The 21565-nt window shown below is 46.5% G+C and overlaps 1 protein-coding gene and 1 pseudogene across 1 annotated transcript; one reads left to right on the top strand and one right to left on the bottom strand.

The window, feature by feature from the left end:
- Positions 1–5181: 5181 nt before the first annotated feature.
- Positions 5182–9455, bottom strand: LOC112899902 (digalactosyldiacylglycerol synthase 1, chloroplastic-like). Its single transcript, XM_025968563.1, has 7 exons — positions 8688–9455; positions 7977–8009; positions 7413–7500; positions 6854–7320; positions 6509–6775; positions 6085–6434; positions 5182–5976 (listed from the first exon to the last, which is right to left on the bottom strand). The coding sequence occupies exons 1-7, from the start codon at positions 9321–9323 to the stop codon at positions 5448–5450; spliced, it is 2370 nt and encodes a 789-aa protein (XP_025824348.1). The 5' UTR covers positions 9324–9455; the 3' UTR covers positions 5182–5447.
- Positions 9456–10192: 737 nt separating this feature from the next.
- LOC112897466 lies at positions 10193–14709 on the top strand (annotated as a pseudogene).
- The last annotated feature ends 6856 nt before the right edge of the window (positions 14710–21565 follow it).

The raw sequence follows: 21565 nt of genomic DNA, 5'->3' as shown, positions 1-21565 counted from the left end.
TTGTGTTGAAGAAAATTTATCGGAAAAAAATCAGTCACATCCGTATAGGATTTTTAACTGTGATAACGTACAGACATATTTGCTAGTGAAAAACTGTGCATTGCCTGAGCAAGTTAAGTGGGCTGGAACCAAATACTGCTAGTGCTAAGTTGCATTTCATGAGCATGATGGCTAGAGAGTTGGCCAGTCCTTATATAAGTTTCTTGACACGTACCCACGGTGCCATTCCACGAGGCCAGCGCGCCAGGAGAGCCGCCGTCGCTAAGCTCGGCCTTGATGGCGAGCAGCACGGCCTTATCGCCGCCGCTCGCTATCGTGGCCATCATCAGGACGGTGAGGCCGAGCATACATAGCAAGCTTCGTCTGCCGCCACGCATGGACATCGCCGTACCGAGCGTATCCAACGGATTACTCACATCTCATACTCAAAATATAAGACCTGTTTGGAGGGCCGCCGCACCTGCCACACCGCGCCTAACTTTTTCTGCCGCGGGTGGGGCGGCCGTTTTGGCCGCCACAAGTTAGGCGCGGTGTGGCGTCCTAGGCGCCACACCAAACAGGCCTATACTCCCTCTTCACTGTCCGTAACTACTTTTGTATTTTTGATAATGTATTTTTGATAATGGTTGCTACAACAGATTATCTACCAAAATCTAATTACCAAGGATAGAGTACATGGACGAATCTTCTTCATTTAGGTGAAAGAGAGATGTGTTTTTAGTGATTATCAAAAAAATTTACATAATGGGGATTGGATTGGTAATATGCTGCTGCACCTTCTATCATCAATATATCAATTTTTTTAGTCCCGGGAAAATGGATGAGTAATCTGTTGGAGATATTTGGTTAATTGTGAGAAGGGCCGTAGGAGCAATGGGCAAGTCTAAAGATGGCAACGGATAAACTATCCGCGGATATTGACTCTGGATATCCATACCCACAACCTAAAAACCATACCCGAACCCATACCCATTATCCGCAACGGATAGCAAAACATACCCACATCCGTTACCCGCGGGTAACGGATATCCGCGGATATATCCATTTGTCCAATAGCTACTGCAAAACATACAGAATTGTTCAAAGGCATACAGATTTTCAATAGCATACAAACATACATAAGTGTCCAGCAGATTCAAATCTGAAATGTTCAAAGGATAAAATTACAAACACAAAAATGCATTTGCCAACAAGTCAACAATTTTACACAGAATCAACACCTGACACACAAGAGTCTTTCTTGATGTCTTCTTCATTATCTTCAAGACAAGATCAAAAACTGTTGAATCTTCCATCATCAGCACCTAAAATAAAATATGGATATTATTATGTACATACTTCAAACATAACATATTGGCAAAGCAATAAAACTTTATTTACCTTGAAGAGTGTGACGAAGCCAACTTTGGCTGCACATCAAAACTTCCAACATTTTAGGAGTAAAACGACTGCGATGATCATGTAAAAGCCTCCCACTTGTACTAAAAGCTGATTCAGATGCAACTGTGGTGATTGGAACAGCTAAAATGTCTCTAACAACCAACCTCAAAGTTGGATAACGAGTTCCCTCTAGCTTCCACCAACCAAGGATGTCAAAGTTATCATTCTCATAATTAGAAAGAGTTTCTTCTTCCAAATATCGATCCAGCTCATTTTTACTTTTAATAAAGGTAGTAGTCTTTTTATTTGCAGCAAATAACTTAAAAATTGACAACACTGCAGCTGCACTAACAGTAGAGGATCCCAGTAGAGGATCCACTAAAAGAGGAAGTTACGAACTCCAGTTTTTTTACTTGGTAATGATTCATCAATTCAGTTAGCAATTCATGGGCATTTGAGACATGTTGTTCAGCTACTTCTTCACCAAACAAAGCAATATAGCAAGCATGCAACATTGTCATTTTAAGGTGTGGGTCCAAAATCACAGCAACAGCTATAAGCCCATGGATATCAGTCCAATACTTATCAAACTTTGCTATCATAGCAGCATACATTTTTCTAATAATTTTATTCTCATCATGACCCCAATTATTCATTTTGAGTTTAACTTCACACACTTTAGAAAAGTAAAAATTAGCAGTCACGTATCTTATCCCAGAAAACAGCATGGTTTAGCAGCAGCGCGCACCGTACGTCCGTCTCGATCATCTTTGTCGATGTGTGAAACTGAATAAACTGATGCTTCCTTTTTTGACACCGGGTGTGCGCGACCGAACGAGAGGTCCGTTGGATGACACGACGACAGCGTTCGCCTTAGTTTCTTCGAGTGACTTGCTAATATGAATTCGTGAAAACTGTGCGTCTTCAGTCACGTCTTAGTCGCCTATAGCTAGCTGATGTCTTCATTCAGTGCGTCACGCTTTCAGCAGCCAAATGCCGCCGTTTTTTTAGCCTCCTCAATCTAAATTTCTAACAATATTACATGCAAAACTGAATTTTCAAGAAGCAATCCCTTTCGGTCAGGCTAATCAATTTAGCGTCACTTGATCACACCAATCCGTGAGCAACTCTATCTCTGAGGTCGGGAAGAGTTGGATTTGTGGATACACGTACATTTCAATTTTCAATTATGCATTTTTAGATTAAGGAAAATTCTAACCTTGAACATTCGCAAAAGTGAATACCTACGGCCATAATTATGCATGATCTTCTAAAATAAAACCATTATATTATTTTGTCCGATCCTTACAAAGTAAATTCATTTTCTAATTGATTTCATGTCAATTTTGCCATACTTTTAGAGCATTTCCTATATATGTATTGCTTTTCACCTTTTCGCTTTGGATGTGTAACCATGGCCCCATTAGGTTATAATTGTATAATTGTGATTTTGGTGATTGTGTGATAACGTATTCAATGGAACTAGAGCTCAAGATTTCTATAATTTCTAGATCTCATGGATGAAGTCCAATCTATAGTCAAGGTGTCCAAGTTATAGTGAAAAATGAGAGATGATTTGGACAAGTGATAGCAGGAAATGAGCAACCGGTTAAACCGATGCTCTTGAAAATGAAGAGAATTGTTGCTATAATCAGGTCAGTAGCACCGATTGAGCTGACACTCAAAGAAGGGAGGTGTAAGTGCAACAAGGAGAAAGCATGGTGATCAAGTGGAGAAGTGCCAAAGGCACTGGTTGAACCGACGCGGTAGAGTTAAGCGTCGGTGTATTAGTAATTTATTGTTGCAGAGAGCATTTTAAGCAACAGAAGATTTTGAGGAACAAATCCTTCAGAACCGGTTGAACCAACGGTGCGTCGATACAATGACGCAAGCAAGCTCAGGCGTGGCAGAGAGACATTCAATGGCTAGCATGCAGATTCAGAGTGACCGGTTAAACCGACGGCTATAATCGGTTTAACCGATGTTGTAGGCTTTTTGGCGGAAAAGCAAGCAACGGGTAGGAGTGGATCTCTAGCCTATATAAGGCCTCACCCCGGATCATTTGAGGCTACTGGAGTTCGTGAGAAATTACAGAAACTCTGCTAAAGTTCTCCAAGCCAACCAAAGAGCTCATTGATCAAATTCTTAGGTTTAGCACAAGCTTTGTAAGATGTAGTGCTAGGCTAACTCTAGAGAGAGTGTGAGAACAAGGTGTTGTGATCTTGTGATGGTTCTTGAGTAAACCTCAAGCTTGTACCTCGGTATGCCGGCCCCTTGCAGTCTTCGTGGCTCATCGGTAGGTATTCTACCCTCCGGCTTGGTGTGTAGCGGCGACGACGACTTTGTGCGAGGGATGAGAAAACCCCTCCTTCGTGGGAAGCTCCATAGTAAAGGTGACATTAAGGTGATCGGGGACTTGGCGTGAGCCTTAGTGGCCGAGCCTTTATGGCAAGTTAAGGGGAGTTCTGGAAGAGATTTGGTGATCGGGAAGCTATACTTTTTGTGAGTGCTTCGACAACGTGGATTAGAGATGGCTTAGTGCGTACCGATACCATGGGACAAATCCTTGCGTCAAGAGTTTGCTTCCTCTCATCCCTTCTTTTACGTTTCCATATTTTATACTTGCAACTTGTGTGCCTTTACTTTCTTAGCGAAATAACTTGCTAGAATTGACTATAGGTTGCAAAACTTGTTTACAATAAGGGTTTGACATTAGATGAACTATAGTTGCATATCTATCTCTAGATTATATTTTGTGCAAACTAGTTTGAGCCACATGTTAAAGTTTTAAAATTATCTAATTCACCTTCTCCCTCTCTCTCAGACTACAAACACCAGTTCCTTTCAGGATGCGAGGAACACGTTCAAAGGACATGATCGAGGCCTGTGCCTATGCCCATAAGAACGATGAGGAGATACACTCCAAAGAATGGCTCGAGCTATTCAAACGAACCGAGTCAAACATGATTCTCAGCTCGTTAATCATAACAAGCTGAACCGAGCTAGCTCCTTACCAAACGAGCTAAAAATAAGCCGAGCCTTAATAATGGGCCAAGCTAGATCGTCAGCCACCCTTATCCAGCGGTGACGGTTAGGACGGGATGAGTAAAACGTGTGCTAGCGGTGATAATCGGAACAAGATGTGTAGAAATTATTTTCTAATAGACTGTAATATAGATAATTTATTCAGAGTTTATATTCTTCATTAGTGTAAAAAAGAATGCATCCTTTGAACTTCCTCCGTCCTCCACATGGACGAGCCTCCTCTGTGATACTGCAGGAGCTCGTCCCACTGATGTGTAGCCCCGCGTGGTGGGGCTCGCATGTCAGTGGCACCGAGTGCCTCTGCGGTACTGCACATGAACCGGCCCCTCACCCATGGTCCCGACAAAATCTTCTTTCAGATCTATTTATCTCGTTGGATGGAGTCGAAGCGTGACAGAGAGGTGATACGACCCACGAGTTGGAGATCACCCACGAGTTGAGCTCGCCGGCTCTAGTCAGCCTGCATTGCCTGGAAACGCAGCTCGACTTCATTTTCGTTAAGTCAGCCAGAGCCCCGCTTTTCCGTTGTTGCCCGGGCAAGCTAAGTGGGCTGTCTATAGAGCCGATTAGCCAAATACTGCAGGGTTGCATTACACAAGCATGGATACAAAGTTGGCACCCTACCAATCACACAAATACTTGCCGAGGCTTTCCCTGACCATGAATGCATGATTTGAAAAGACAGCTGGAGAAACCGGGAGCCTTTGGATAAAAGTTTTGCACGACCAATACCCCAGAAAAGTTTCACTGGATCAATTGCCTTTTACCAACTTGGACAAACCAAGATTCAATGGTAGAATAGAGAGCAAGAGAGAATTCAGACAGTCTCCTGGGGTCATGAACTTGATGACTATGTACTGACTTTCTGTAATACATCTCCAAATTTAAGGAGAAAGAACCTTATTACAGATGGTACAAAACAATGGCTACAGTTCATCATGGGCGCTACAATTACAACACTAAATGTTAGTCTAGGTAGTGTATTATCCACATATATATACCTATGAATAACTCATCAGTCATCACCAGCCATAAACAGGGTGCTGGACCTGAGGCGGCAAAAGGCCCATATCCACGCAGTGCTGCTTATCATAGTCACGAGTGCCAGGAATGGCACCCGTTGCCAACCTGAGGACCTCGCTGCCAGTTAGGCATCGATGAGCAAACGCCAATCCACCGTCCATGATGTCGGACAAATTAGGCTGTGAGGTTCTTCTCAATTTGTTTCTAGCTCTGGCTTGTCCAGGCTGAACAACCTCGTCGTTGAGAACCTTGTCAAGGTCTGAGTACTCCATGAACCTTTCGGTTGCTGCCTCCCATGATAGGTTGTATCTTTGTTCTGGGGTTAGAGGTTGGGGTTCTCTATCCATTGCTTCTTTCACTCTGGTGACAAATTCCTCCGAAGTTTTGTATGTCAAGCAGTTCGGAAATGACATGAAAAACTTGTTTGATGGATGCTCTGCACAGATGACGAATTTCCCCATTGCAAGAGCCTCTGCTGTTGCTGTGCAAAGGACATCACTAATGCTTGGATTTATGAAAACCTTGTACCTGAGAATAATACAAAATGGATGGCTGCATCAGCAAACAACGGCAAGTGGAATGCAGATGATGAATTAATTGAGATTTGAGAACCCTCAATAGTTTCTTGATACGTACCCATGGAGTGAATTATCAGCATGATCCCTTCCCTTGAAAAAATTGAGACTCAAATCCAGCTTCCTGGCGGTAGACTGAACTTCATGCGAGTCCTCACCGCTTCCATATACATCTAACTTGAATCCTTCCAAGTCACTTTTATGTTTAGCCATCAAATCTATCAGTTCCCTATAACCCTTGGCCCAAACCATCTTCCCAAGAAAATATGCCCCCTTGGAAAATGACGGCTCTCCACTCTCCCTATCTGCAGTAATTTTCTCTCCAATCTTCAGAAACTTTGGGTTTACGCCATGAACATTGCACACGATAGACTTCGGTAAATCTTGAGTTGCTGCAGAAAGACGCAAGACCTACACATGGATACCATTAGAAATGTTCTTGGCCAACAGCGTAATTAACAAAATAATTTAGCTAGACAAAGTACCTTGTCACAGTATGCTCTGGTCACCCAATTGTTGATGTGTTTAACTAGAAAAGCTTGAAGAGCTCCATTCTTCTCTCTCTTGATATATTCCAGGTAGTTTGTATGAACTACACCAACAACATGGTTGAACTTGTCAGTCCAGCGTTTCCCATGATGATACCAGTTGAGATGCTCTGGTTCTTCCAATATTGCTATATCGGCTTCTCTTGACGGAATGAACCGAGACGTATCACCAGCAGGAATGATGCTACGCCGCTCTTTTGAGAACTGCAGAACATATAACATGTCATGTCAATTTGGAGTAATAAAATATCGAATTTGACATAAGATGCATTAGATTGTAACCTTGCCAGGATAGAATGATATCTTGAAATTTGATTCAAAGCCAAGTCTTTCCTCTAGCCAGTTCCTTATATAAGTTTCCTGCTCTTCTGGTGAACTGAAGGTCATGCTACTTGGGTATACCAGTTCTTGATCTGATTTGCAGAGCCAAGGAACTACCAGAGTCACATCTTGTTTAGTACCTTTTGCAAGATACGCTGCACGGAACAATGGATTAACTGCTGTTCCTGTCATCCAAGGTAGGCTTGCTGTGGTGACAATAGCCACATGTCTTTTGCTGTCTGAGACCTCATACTTTGCAGGTTCACTCCAGAGACCATCGTCAGCATGGTAACCAGTACTTTGAAGCACACTGGCGATTCTCAATTCAAGTTCATCTGATGAGTTATCATTTACAAGCAAGGATGTGTCTTCTGAAAGGGAATGATTTTGTTTCTTATACAATGCCTCCACCAGTCTGTCACATTGGTCTGGACCACAGTATGAACATATAAGAGGGTCAACACCTGATAAATGGAAGAAAATAGGATGCAGGTGCACGCTTTATGATTTTTATCTGTACCTCTTCGTACACCAAGTTGATCCAAAAATGGTTCAGACTGCTTTACTAGATTTGCCAGTATTTCAGTTAGATCCAGTGGAGGGATTTCCTGCATCAAGCACCAAAATTAAGTTAAGAAGAATACATCATAATGAAATATCAAATAGAACTTTGAGCTTTCATTATCAATTACTATCAAATATTTGAACAAATAGTGGTTGCTTTCTTTTGGAAAGATCTACAGTTCAGTGTTCAGAACAGGAACAAAGCCCCATACATGTCTGCAAGATCCAAGGCATAGATAATTTCAAGTAAACGGCAAGCACTGATGTGAAAGATCATTCACCATTTCAGTGCCCATGCAGTTTTTTTAACCAACCCCCTTTCACCATGTTTCTCATACAAACCAACTGAAGAGAAATATGGAAATGGGTAAACCAACTAGGGGAAATAACACCTAGAATCACAATTCATCACAACTATGTTTGGCACAAAATTAAATTATGAAGAATATGTCTTGAGATAGTAGACAATTTCTAGTCATTTAAATATATAATCATATTCTTTATGGTTTGTGAGAGTTACCTTGGATCCTTGAGACTCCATGTTGAATGATTTCTGCACCAAAAAGGAGAATAAAGGTGAGTATCTTTGCTAACTATGACTTTACAATGCTCACATAATCCAAGAGAAACCAGCTTTTCCAGTTGAGTACAACTATTGGACATGATAGTTCATTTGACATTTGCTCTATCAACAGCTTGTTAGATGAACTGAGATTTTAATAAGATTAATAATTTTGTAAGCAACTGCAACATCTCATCAACATTCCTCTCATTCGAACATTATGCAACTTAATGGTACATTGAATACATACTCACATAAGAATTGAAATTCATGTGTATAAATGAAATGTAGCTATCATAATTAAGGTCAAGCAATTATACTTATATTTTGCAGTTTTTGTTATCTCACTCTTAGATTGCATTTATGTTGGTCCTCATAACATTTATCCATTTCTTACACCATAGTCATTTAATGATTGAGGAGGAGGCACTCTGCAGTTTTGACATAAATAAATGAAGTAACTAGTGCCTGGATTCATCACATTAGCATGACTTCTCCTCCGCTTTGTTCAGATTGTTCTTCATAACCTATTCCAATCAGGGAGAGTGTGGTCCAAATCCTACTGAACTCAATTCTAAAACTTTCTAGAGCAATCCATCCAATCCATACAGGCCGCTTAGTGTTGCTCAATTAACTAGAACAATTAGCTAGATCGATGTGCAAAATTACCAGGCTGGACTTGAATTTCTCAACGAGCTCGCCGGTACTGCGCAACCCCTCGAAAATCTCGCTGGTTTGGCTCCGGCGCTCGAACTCCTTGATGCCGTCCCGTATCATCCTGACCACCTCCCACTCCTTCCCCTCCTCCGCCTCCCCCTTCCACGCGGCGCGCCTCCACCGCTCGCCGCCGTCCGCCTCGGAGACGATGGCGTTGCGGATGGCGGTGATCCCCGAGAGGTCGATGCGGGCGCGGGCGGGCCCGCTCGGGGCCCAGCCCTCGAGCACCCGGCGGCCGAGGTCCCGCTCCCGCGACGCGTACCGGCGCCGCAGCTCGGAGATCTTGGGCTGGATCCGGGTGCGCACGAACTCGAGCTCGGCGATGGGCGCACCCGCGGCGAGCGGCGGCGGCGGCGGCGGCGCGGCTGCGAGCGCGGTGGAGGCGGACGCGAGGAGGTGCTCGAGCTCGCGGTCCGCGAGCGTGCGGAGGGAGTCGGCCCGCGCGCGCATGAGGCGCAGGTCGGCGGTGGCGGAGTCCCGCACCTCGCGCCACCCCTTGGAGAGGAACGAGAAGGCGCTGTCGTCGCCCCGCGAACCGCCGAAGCCGCCGCCGCCGACGGAGACCGACCGGGGCGGCCTCGCCTCCATGGCTGGTTCGTGATCGGGTCGCGGCTAGGGTTTCTCCGTTCGGGAGTCGCGCGGCTCGCGAGTAGTTGAGAGGAGGAAGAGGAGCAACAGCGAGACAACACGCGAGGTGTCGGGAAGGAGAGGGGAAGACGACGCGCGTTGAATCGGGCCGGCAGGAAGGAAGCCGCGTGCTCATTCGGAGGTGTTTGGACCTGACGTGCGGGGTCCGCTTGCCAGTGAGGGTGGATGGTGAGGGCTGGATCTGCGGGGCCCATGGAATCCGGGTTTGTGGTGAGGTGGCACGGGGCTCTGGTGACGTGGGCGTGCGTGCGGTCGAGGATGGAGCGGGGCTGCGGGGGAATATGCTTCCACTGGCTTGTGGGATGCCCTGGAAGAGTGGAGCCGAGCTGAGTGCCATCTGCTAGAAACTGATAGAAACTGCTCTTTACGCATTAGCACAATGGTCGTGCTTAGAAGAGATGTTAAGCGAAAACACCGTTTTTTCCTGCCATTGCTGCTAATTAACCCATAAACGCGAGGCTTTAAAGATGGATAAGATGCTTAAGTTTGCACCGGTGCTTAATGTGTGCTAAACTGCTAACAAGGTGATTAAGATTCAACTTGCATCGTAGGAATTTAACTTATATACCAATACTCGTAGTGCAATTTTTTTTTAAGCTTTGGTGTTACCCTGAAGCAGATTTAAGGAATTATCTCGATGTTACACTCATACACACAGGTGGAGTCAGAATGAACAACCAAGGGAACATTAATATAGATCTTAAGTACAATCTTTAACTTATATGCGTTGACCATGATATTGCATGCATACATATAATATACTATGCAATTTCAGCGGCGGCGGATTTCACCCTGACCGCCGCGGCGCGATGCCGGTGCCGGCGGCGGCTTCGGCGGCCGACCCCCGCCTCGTGCGCAATACTTGCATCCTAGCGCACGTGGACCGCGGCAAGACCTCCCTCGCGGACCACCTGGTGGCCTCCGGCGGCAGCGGGCTCCTCCACCCGAGGCTGGCCGGAAGCGCCCGGTTCATGGACCACCTGCCGGAGGAGCAGCGGGGCGCCATCACCATGAAGTCCTCCTCCGTGGCGTTCCGGCACGCGCACCCCACGGGCGTCCACCGCGTGCACCTGATCGACTCCCCGGGCCACGCCGACTTCTGCTCCGAGGTCTCCGCCGCCGCGCGGCTCTCGGACTCGGCGCTCATCGTCGTCGACGCCGCCAAGGGCGTCCGCGTCCAGACCCATGCCGCGCTGCGCCAGGCGTTCGTCGAGCGCCTGCGCCCCTGCCTCGTCCTCAACAAGCTCGACCGCCTCATCACCGACCTACTCCTCTCGCCCGAGGACGCCTACGCGCGCCTCCGCCGCATCCTCGCCGAGGTCAACTCCATCTACTCCGCGCTGCGCTCCGGCTCCTACTTCTCCTCGCTCCTCCAGGACGACGACGGCCGCCTCGCGGGCGATGGCGGCGACGAGGACGAGGACGAGGACGACGCCTTCCATCCGCACAAGTCAACGTCGTCTTCGCCTGCGCCCGCGACGGCTGGGGCTTCCGCATCCACCGCTTCGCCGACCTGTACGCCCAGAAAACCGGCGCTAGCAAGGTCATGCTGCTCAGGGGTTTCTGGGGACCGTACTACGTCGACAAGGAGAAGAAGGCGATTCTGCCTCTGAGGAAGGAGTCCGCGGGCAGCGGCGCGGACCAGCAGCCGGCGTTCGTGCAGAACTTGCTCAAGCCGCTGTGGAAGGTGTACCAGAGGGGCCTGATGCCGAATGGCGCAGAGTGGATGCACAAAAACATCGTGTCCGTCTTCAATCTGAAGGTGTCTTCGCGGGAGCTGCACAGCAAGGATCCCAAGGTCTCGCTGCACGCCGTGCTGAGGGCGTAGCTGCCGCTCGCGGAGTCGGTCATGGAGATGCTTGTCGAGTGCACGCCCGATCCCGTCGCCGCCCAGGCGTTCAGAGTGCCAAGGCTTATGCCGGAGAGGAGGATTGCTGCCGGCGGTCGTGCCAGCATCGTCGCCGAGATGGAGCTTGTGAGGAGCTGTGTGGCGGCCTGTAGCACGAATGCAAGCGCGCCAGTGGTGGTATTCGTGTCCAAGATGTTTGCCGTGCCGTACTCTATGCTGCCGTCCAAAGGGCTTAACGGGGAGCTGCTGAACCACAACCATGGGAACAGTGAGCCGGGGTCGGAGGAGGAGTGCTTCCTGGCGTTCGCGAGGGTCTTCAGTGGGGTGCTCCGTGCAGGGCAGAAGGTCTTCGTCCTGTCGCCGTAGTATGATCCGGTAAAAGGGGACAACGCGTCGGGCAAGCAAGTGCAGGAGGTGGAGTTGCTCTGCCTGTACGAGATGCTTGGGCAGACCTGGTGCCGGTTGACCGTGTGGCTGCCGGCAATGTTATCGCAATCCAGGGTCTTCGGCAGCGCGTGCGGAAGAGTGCAACACTGTCGTCAACCAAGAATTGTTGGTCATTCTCGAGCATGACGTTTCAGGTGTCACCGACGCTCAAGGTCGCCGTTGAGCCCTCATACCCTGCTGATCTGGGAGCCCTTCTGAAAGGACTGAAGCTTCTTAACCAGGCAGACCCGTTGCTTGTGTACACGGTCTCTCAGAGGGGCGAGCATGTCCTTGCTGCAGCTGGCGAGGTTCATTTGGAGCGCTGCATCAAAGATTTGCAGGAGAGGTTCGCGAAGGTCCAGCTGGAGGTCTCAAAGCCATTAGTTTCATTCAAGGAGACCATCCAAGGAGAAGGTGTTAACTTAATGGGAAGCATGAAGGCTCAACAGGGGTTTGTTGAGAGGACCACTCCGAATTGGAGATTCACCGTGAGAGTTCAAGTCATCAGGCTACCCGATGCACTGACTAAGGTCCTTGCAGAAAGTGAAGAATTACTTGATCAAATAATTGATGGGGAAGTTCACAGTTTGCTCAGAATGGTGGTAATTCAACAACAGTGCTTAGGCACCGCTTGATCAGTGCCATTGACAGTGAATTGGAACGATCTCTGAGAAAGTGGAAAAGGAGAAGCTTGAGAGGTATAGGAAAACATTGGTTGGGTACCTTCATAGGATCAGAGCCTTAGGCCCTTCACATGTTGGGCCGAACTTGCTTCTCTTGCCTGACTTGAAATCAAGCAGCGGTGTTACCGCAAGCCAAAATGGAAGAGGAGGTATTCTTGTGAGTAGTAGATGCAATGTCTCAGAGAGGTTGGGGTTTGTGGAGGCATCTGACGCAGAGACTAAAAATGTCACTGAAAACAATAAAATACAGGCATGAACATATTCTCTTGATTCTGAGGAACTAAGGAATAGCATTGTCTCAGGTTTTCAGTTTGCCACAAATGCAGGTCCCATATGCGATGAACCTATGAGGGGTGTGGAGTTTGTAGTTGAGCCCTACATTTTTGTCAATGATGTTATAACTCACTCTGATGATAACATCTTCACTGGGCAAGTAATTACCGCAGTGAAGGAAGCATGCCGAGAAGCTGTTCTTTAGAGCAAGCCAAGGCTCGTGGAACCAATGTACTTTTGTGAATTGACCACTCCGACGGAACAGTTAGGTGCAGGTTTGTTGTTCTGGGTGATTGTGGAGCCAAGTGATTGTCGGAGGATTTCTCCAGCCGGGTGGCGGAGTGCACCCGCCTAATCCTATCTTAGGATGAGTTTGGGGGGCAGTCAAGAATGCTCAATTTAGAGGCGTATGAACACGAGTAGCACACACGGGTTTAGAGTGGTTCAGACCGCTGGAGCGTAATACCCTACGTCCACTGTGTGTTGTATTGCTCATGAGTTTGTGAAAACTTCTGTGAGTCTGTGAAAACTTATGTTCTAACGTGCGCGCTCTTCCTTTTATAGGCTCAAGGGGAGCGCGTACACTGAGCGGGGCCCCGACAGGTGGACCCGGTGATATATTAAATAACGTTCACGTTGGAGCCTTAAATGCCTCGGATCCGGAGATCTTCCTCGTCGGCCTCCGTGCGTATCCTCCGTCAGGGTATGGTCTTGTGCCGTCTTGCTAGCACGGGGTCTACTGCCGCTGACATGCGTAGAGGGAGTCGTGCTGTCGATGTAGAGTCAGCTCCCGCTGATAGGCGAAGGGGCTATACTGACCTGCGGTGCTGTAGCCTTCGCGCACTGTAGAAGTGCACGCTGTGGCCTTCCTGCAGCAGGTCATAATACCTCTTTGCCCACGCGCGCGGCGCTGTGATGTGATCATACGTCCCTCGCCCACGCACGCGGCGCTGTGATGTGACGCGCCGCCTCGGTAACTGGCGGGCTTACCGTGATGTCACCCGTACCTGCCCAACGTGTCAGAGGGCACCCCATGCCTTGTCTTGGGTGCGCGCACCCCAACCACCCGCATTTAATGCGGTAGTTGGGCTGGCTTCTTCGCAGAAGGCTGGAATCCACCGGACACGTGGCGGAGCCGGTTTAGCGGCCGCTCCCTTAGGGACACGTGGCGGCAACGAACCTCCTCCCTGGTGGGATGGGAGATCCGGGCCCCCTTGGCTAGCCCAGGCGCTCAGGCCCCCTGGGGTCCGGCTTCCACACGTGGGGGCCCAAGACCATCCCGCGGTGGTCCGGGCCCGTGGTAGCTGTTCCTGAGCATTTCGTCCTTGCGGGCACGTGGAGGTGCCGGACCTGCTAGTGCATGGGGGAAGGTCCGGAGATCGTACCCCCAGTTATCAGGCCCGGGCCGTACGATCTGTCGACCAGAAGCTTAGTACGAGGTTACGGATAACCTCGCGCCCCTCGGGCTGGACACACTAGTAGGATACCTCCACGCACTAGTACTATTTTCTTTCTTAGCTAGTAATATTTTTTATCTCGTCTCGCAATGCATTTAAAATACATTTTAATGTGTCCAGATTAGCTAGAGAATCTGGATTACCAAAGCCACAAAACTACAGTTCAAAGGGTAACGGTTAAATAGATAGCTAGCAACTCGTTTAGTGTTTTATAGTTCAAAAGGGTAACGGTAAAATAATTATACGTTGATTCTCAGATTATAAGCATTGGCAGTAATGTTGCTATTCCCGGATCCAGGGGGGAGCACGTACACACTGAAAGAAGAAATGCAAGAAGGTACATCTTTGTTCACAGTGCATCCACACTTGCCAGTTGCCGAGAGCTCTGAGTTCGCTGAGAAACTTCGGAAGCGAACATCAGGTGCAGCTAGTGCGCATCCAGCTTTTAGCCACTGGGAATGTCTCTCTCAGGACCCCTTCTTGAGATTGAAGAATTCGGTGACGGCTCAAGCATTGGCCCAAACTTGGCTAAGAAGCTCATGAATTCTGTGAGGCGAAGAAAGGGCCTACATGTTGAAGAGAAAGTTGTGGAGTATGGAACGAAGCAGCGAACTCTTGCAAGGAAAGAATTTCGTTGACGTGATGTATGAAATTGTGCCTTTGGCTCCAGGTTTGGCCCTAGCTCGTAAACTGAAATATAATCAAATGTGCAAATTATATCATTGTACAGTTCTGATATGCTTAGTAGTTCTGGTGGAGCAAACTGATCAACATAAACTTTTTTAGTATTGTGCTCTTGATTCTGATGAAGATGAGAACAACCTAATACGTTTCTGAAGATAATAAGTATATCATCCCATATGTGGATGAACGATAACTCTCCCTTTGATATTTCACATATGTTTTGAATTCAAATATATGGGAACTGCAGATGAAGTTGTCAACAAAATGAAGCTTACTAGGCATTTTGGATAGAACAACCTGAAACCCACTCGTCAGCTTTACTTGGTTTACAAAATCTGAACAATTTTGCTATTTGTCTCCTGTTGTTTAGTAACATATTTGTTCACTGGTGAGGCAGAATCACATTATGCTAGGTACCAAACACTTGTTATTACTAGATCTCTTTGATAAAAGCTTATGTTTTCTTCACATAATGTTGTAACAGTGCATTTTTTTTGAGAACACACAAGAGAGTTCTGTATCATTGCATTAAGAAGATGGAAAAAAATCCTCAGCTTACCTTATTGTACTATATTATTTTTCAAAGATGCAGCCACTGTCCAATGCAAAAAAAAAAAGCAGCTTCAGTAATTTCACTAGCTTCAATACTGAACTTGCTGTGTTTTTTTTTGTGTGTGGTTGACTGTGGGCAAAAAAAGGGAAACAAGGCATTGTGATGGCAAATATGGTTTACATTTAGAAATATTAAATTCTGGTGCTAAAAGTTATATTAAGAAGACATAAAGCAAGAATCAACCCTTTCCTGTTGCAAGGAAAAGATAGTGATTGCTTTCGTTGACTTGATATTTATGGCATTTTGCCACTATGGTGTGGACCGTGGAGCATGAAAACAATAGAATAAGGTAATATTATGGATGGTTCATGTTTAAGTTCTCTTAGTGAGTGGTGAGCTTACTATATTCAGTTAAATTTACAGAATTTCTACTGTACAATGGTATTTGTCATGTAATTTGTGAGGAAAAAATACCAATGCACTTGAATTTACTGCATATTGTCCTCTCAATCCCTTCCAATCCAGTCTTTTTGCAGTTTTTCTACCGAGAATCTCCGAATGGCATGAAAGTGAGTTAATGTGAGTAGGATATATATCAATTCTTAACTTTTGTCTGTTGTTTTGTGTCACATCCCGAATTTTCAATTCCGCAATTACCTTAGAATTAGCTTAATTAATAACTATCCAAGTATTTAACTAGAAAAGATTAGTAAATAAAAATAATAATAATAATACAGGTGAAGAGTGCTTGTACGTATCTAGCAGACAACGGAACAAACCCTGCGGACAAACTATTCAGCTGTAGTTTGATTAACAGTCAAAGGCTCACGTGGTGATTAATTACGACACCTCAACGTTAGCCCCATCTACATGAAGAGAAATAATAAAAACATAATAATATATATAATAATAATACTAAATAAAATAATAATAATAATAAATTAAATATTAAATCGAGCTGTACAATATATTGGCTCTCCAGACTTCATAAATTAATAACAAATATGCAGACTATACTCATTCATGCACCAGACGCAAAACTCCATACGCGCGGATAGAACTCCGTACCGCACTAGCATCTCGCAGCACCAGCACCTTCTCGAACGAGCTCACCCCTTCCCTCGCCACCGCCATTCTGTGTCAGCCGTTTCCCCGACCACGCGCTGCCATCTGCCTGCCTCTCAACCATAAAGAGAGGAGGAAGAGATGAGGCGTGGGAGAGAGAAGAGAAAGAAAAGAAAGAGCGATGAGACGTGAGACAGGAGAGAGAGAGAGAGAGAGAGAGAGAGAGAGAGAGAGAGAGAGAGAGATGAAACATGATAAGGAATGGAGAGAAATGAGACATGACATGCATGCGTGGTGCAAGTTGACTACCATGCATGGATGGGGAAATGGCAAGCTGCAGAGACACAAGCGCCAGGAGTCCCATGCATGTGAAGAGCAAAGTTGACTACTATGCCTTGATGTGAAATGGCAAGCTGCAGAAGCACAAGCAACTAGCCCTCTCTCTCCAACTATCCCTGCAGCATTCAACCAAAGAGAATAGTTCGCGCACGGCACGCGTCATGGTACGCTCGCTGCAGCGCAACCTTATCTCCTCGCACTGTGCCGAACCGCCTTATCCCGTTTATAAAAAGGCAGAGGCGCTGGTTTGCGATCTCTCGCCAAAACTGAAAGACCAATCGACCCTCTCCCAAGAATCACTGAGCTTTCTCCAACTCGCAGTAACAAGGTAGCCATTCCCGCCGATCTCCGAACTCGTTTTTCATTTCTGAAATTAATACACAGCCACACTGTAAATTTCATATCTCACCCATCCAAACTCCGAATCACCCAATTCTTCTTCCTAAATTCATATAAATTCTAGTGCTATTTTATAATGATGATTGTGTGCTGAGCTTGATTGTCTGTATGATTATTTGATGCGATAAAGAGGCCGTACCCGAGGAAGATCCCGTCGAGCAGAACGACCCTGTGACGGGTGTTGGGAACGTTAGCGAGGACGAAGGCAAGTCTCACTGACCCTTTGATCATATTGATCCTATGAATGATTGCTTATAGTAGAGCCTGGATAGGTGATCATTGCATAGTTGAATGCATTGCCGTTGTGAACCTCATTGGCTGCCTTGATTTACATATTGTGATTTTGAATGCCTTGATATCAGTCTGCATTTAATATTTATTATTCCTTGCTATTGGATGCATGGTTAAATACTTATCTATGTTTGAGAAGTGATAATGATTTATGGACAAGGCCGTGTAAGTACTACCGTTGGTGTAGGCTTACGCTCAAGCGCTATCGTGGTGATAGACTTGGGTAGGCGAGTTTTGTGATTAAGGATTTGTGGTTGTGGTGCCATCTCACCTAACCTTTGTTCGTACAACCACTCGACCCTGTATGGGCAGGGCATAGGCTAATCCCACTGGCTATTTCGGTGACCGTCCTGAGATTGAGTTGATTTATATTTGAGACCGAGAGTGGTCTGGATATAATGATGGTGCTGGACGGGTTTATCCGGGATAGGCCATGGCTGGGTGTCGCCTATGTTCGGGCCGTGCTGAGCGGTTCCGGCTTGTGGATAAAGTGTACAAGCTCTGCAGAGTCTGAAAATCCATTCGAATGGCCGTGTCCTCGGTATAGGACAGGTTACGGTGTGGACATCACACCTAGAGTGAGATGCTTGGAGATGAGATATGCTTCTGGATAAGATTTGTTTGCATATATAGTTATTGTTGTTGCATGGATATATCCTGATAATTTGCATTACAGTTTCGAGTTCATTCACCTTTGAGCATATTTATTTGATCGTTGCACTAATTAATTGCTCTCCCTCCCTGGCGAGGTGGGACTTGCTGAGTACCTTGTACTCACTCTTTTATTGTTGATGTTTTTAGCAGCCGATCCGGATTATGTGCCTGAAGACTGCGAGTAGTTCGCGTCCGCACCCAAGTCAAGTCTGTGGAGTTCAATGTGGAGTTGTGGTCGAGTCGTAACGTCTGGTTAGTATGTCTGAGTGTGAAGACCAAATAACTGCCCTCCTGTTAACGACCATCGCTGCTTTAGTCGTCGTTATCATCTTGATGAGGTGTTGTGAATGTCATTAGTGTGTTATACGACTATGTACCACTTGTGTTATGTATTGTGCCAGCTACTGATCCAGGGACTGGCACTGTAATACATAATAAACTCTGATTTATTTGATCGGGGTACTTCAAGTGGTATCAGAGCCGTACTTGGTTGTGGGACGCGAACCGTAGGGTGTAGGAGATCCTAGGACATAGGTCTTACGTCAAGAAACCCCATAGAAAAATTAGAAATCATAGGAATCGCGTAGAAATTGGATTTGTTTGAAAATCCTCATCCATGAAGAAGGTTTTCCCAAGGTGCTCTATGCCAGCACTGTCCGACTTGGTATCCCGGGTCACCCAGAGTACGTAGGTCGAGAGTACGTAGAGCAAGGCACGGAGTACTGTGAAGTCACGGTCCATATTGGTGCCAGTGATAAGTTCTTGGAAATGAAGCCTTGGTGCGTTACTGCTACAGGAACTTGCTTGACCGACACCTACCAGCTTGTTGCCCGCAAAGCCTTGAAGTATCTTTGCCAGATGTATGAATGGCATCTGGGACCCACTGCCATGAAGTATTACCCACCCTTGGACCGCAACTGACCAGCCTGGGAAGCCAGAGTCCGAACCTTGGAGAACTTAGGATCCCAAGAGAATGACCCTACTGTCGTAGCCATGACTGGGTATTTACTTGCCCTGGACGACGTGTGCGACTGGCAGATTTTACAAGTAAAGCGCCTCACCGCACGAGCAGAAGCCGCAGAAGCCCGTTGGCGCAAGTCCCGAGTGGAGCTGGCTAAAGCCGAAGCACGCGCCGCGCACGCCGAAAGCCGTATTATCACCTTGGAAGAAGAGCTGATGGAGCAGGCCGACCACCACAACAAGCTTCTCAGAGGTGTATATTTAGTGGAGCGTGCTAAAAGAAAGGAATCCCATCCCGAGAATGCTGACCCACCAATTCTGGAGGGAATCCCGCTGTTTCACAAGCCCAGCCCTCCTAAAAGAATATGCGAGCCTGTGCCACCCACTCCACTGACATCACCTCGTGATGAGGGAACCACCCAGAAGGAAGACCTTGGTGACCATGCCAAGCCCGAAGATGAAGACCCTTAGGTGTCATAGCATTAAAGTTCGTCCCGGCCGACTTTATGCCGAGTATTGTATCTTGTGTTGTAGTAGACTATTGCCCTGCTTGGTTTAAATGAATGTATTTCTTGGGTGTCCTCTTTTGTGCCTGTTTGTTGGTGTGTGATTGACTGCTTAATAATTAGCCTGCGGTATAGCAGGAATATTAAAATATATATATAAATAAATAATAATAATAAAATAATAATAAAAAATAAAATAAAAATTTATTATTAAGTAAATAATAACAGTAACATTTCATACAAGAGTCTAACCTCCTATCCCCTCCTGGTTAGCATATGGTGAACTTGGCTCAAAGGGCCGAGAGTGAAGTCCGTCGAGCTGCAGGAGCAAGGGGAGCTTTCTCTACCCCAAACCCACTCCTAGCCGAGCACTCTAGGGCGAGTAATCAGGAGGACCACGTAGAGGAAAACAATCCGGAGTTACCACCACCCCCGGCTGTTGACTTGGCCACCATTCTGGACAACCAAAACCGCATCCTGGAGCTGCTAGCCAATGCCATCCTGACCCAGAACACCAACAGAAATGGGAATGAAAATGGAAATGGTCATCATGCCCCTTCATCATATACCCACAGGATTGTGGACTTCCACAGACTTCATCCACCAAAGTTTGGAGGATCTGACAATCCCATTGAAGCTGATAATTGGCTAAGGGAAATCGAAATGAAATTGGAGGTTATCTATGCTGACGATAGAGATAAGGTGCTCTTAGCCATTCAGCAGCTGACTGGACCCGCACTAGCATGGTGGCAGAGTTATCAGGAAATTAATCCGGAAGCACGCACCATGCTCTGGGATGATTTTGTTAAACTGTTTAGGGAGCATCACATCCCTAACAGTGTGATGAAGTTAAAAAGGCAGGAATTCATGAGCCTTCAGCAGAGGAACTTATCAGTGACAGAGTACCTGCATAAGTTCACAAAGTTATCCCGTTATGCCCCGTACAAGATGGACACCGAAGAGAAGAAGCAAGATGCTTTCCTTCGTGGCCTTGACTCTGAGCTGAGGACTTATATTGAAGCTTCTGTCTATCCTGATTTTAGCACCATGGTGAATAAGGCCATCACCACTGCAAAGAACAAGCAAGATGAAATGAAGGACAGGAAAAGAAAATTTGAGGCAAAGAAGGCTTATTCCCAAGAGAAGACTTTGAAGGTGCAGCAACCTACCTTCTCTGGACAGAAGAACTATAGTAAGAATTCTTATCAAGCCCCCATCAAGACCTACCAACCATCCACTTACAAGCCACCCACTTCTCCCGCAAAAACCCAAGGATCTTTCCAGAAGCAGCAGACGGGAGGAAGTCAAGTGACCAATCCGAAGGCTTGTTTCAACTGCAGAGAGGTTGGACACTTCATTGCCAATTGCCCTTACAAGAAAGCAACCCCATCGGTCTTCTCCAACTCTGTGAATGGACCAAAGCCAATGATTGGGATCACTCGTGGGACAACTGACAAGACACAACCATCCTTTGGAAAAGCCAAGGTGAACCATGTGTATACTGAGGAAGCCGAGGATGCACCAGGAGTAATACTCGGTGAGTTCCTAGTCCAATCCTTCCTAGCTACGGTACTTTTTGATTCCGGAGCCTCCCACTCTTTTATTTCGTCATATTTCGTGGAAACCCATGATATACCCACCGTAGCCTTGAAAAAGCCATTAATAACTAAATCCCCTGGAGGCCACATCCCATGCCACTTAGGAGTGATCAACATTTCTATTAATCTAAGTGGGGTAGTATTCCTCACAACCTAGTGGTCCTAAATTCCCACGGGATAGATGTAATCCTTGGAATGAACTGGCTATCCAAACACCAAGGGAACATCGCCTGTGCGGAAAGAACTGTTGCTGTAACAAACCACCAAGGAAAAACTACCACTTGTCACATCAGACCAAGCCTATCTGACTCCTTTATCCACAACCTAAAAGTTGAAAACCCTGAAGATGTCCCCATAGTAAAGGAGTACCTTGATGTGTTCCCTGAAGAGTTGCCTGGAATGCCACCCAAACGAGAAATTGAGTTTGTAATAGACCTGGTCCCTG

Source organism: Panicum hallii, chromosome 1 (genome assembly GCF_002211085.1).
Source record: "Panicum hallii strain FIL2 chromosome 1, PHallii_v3.1, whole genome shotgun sequence".
In the NCBI taxonomy this organism is placed as follows: Eukaryota; Viridiplantae; Streptophyta; class Magnoliopsida; order Poales; family Poaceae; genus Panicum; species Panicum hallii.
This window is presented reverse-complemented; position numbering and strand designations above follow the sequence as displayed.

What these genes read in the sequence shown, in the direction of transcription:
- LOC112899902 (XM_025968563.1), bottom strand. Translation starts at nt 9,323, where the DNA reads ATGGAGGCGAGGCCGCCCCGGTCGGTCTCCGTCGGCGGCGGCGGCTTC. An exon ending in CCAGAGCATACTGTGACAAG is followed by an intron (nt 6,435 to 6,508) that starts GTACTTTGTCTA and finishes ATCCATGTGTAG; the next exon opens with GTCTTGCGTCTTTCTGCAGC. An exon ending in GCTGATAATTCACTCCATGG is followed by an intron (nt 5,977 to 6,084) that starts GTACGTATCAAG and finishes TATTATTCTCAG; the next exon opens with GTACAAGGTTTTCATAAATC.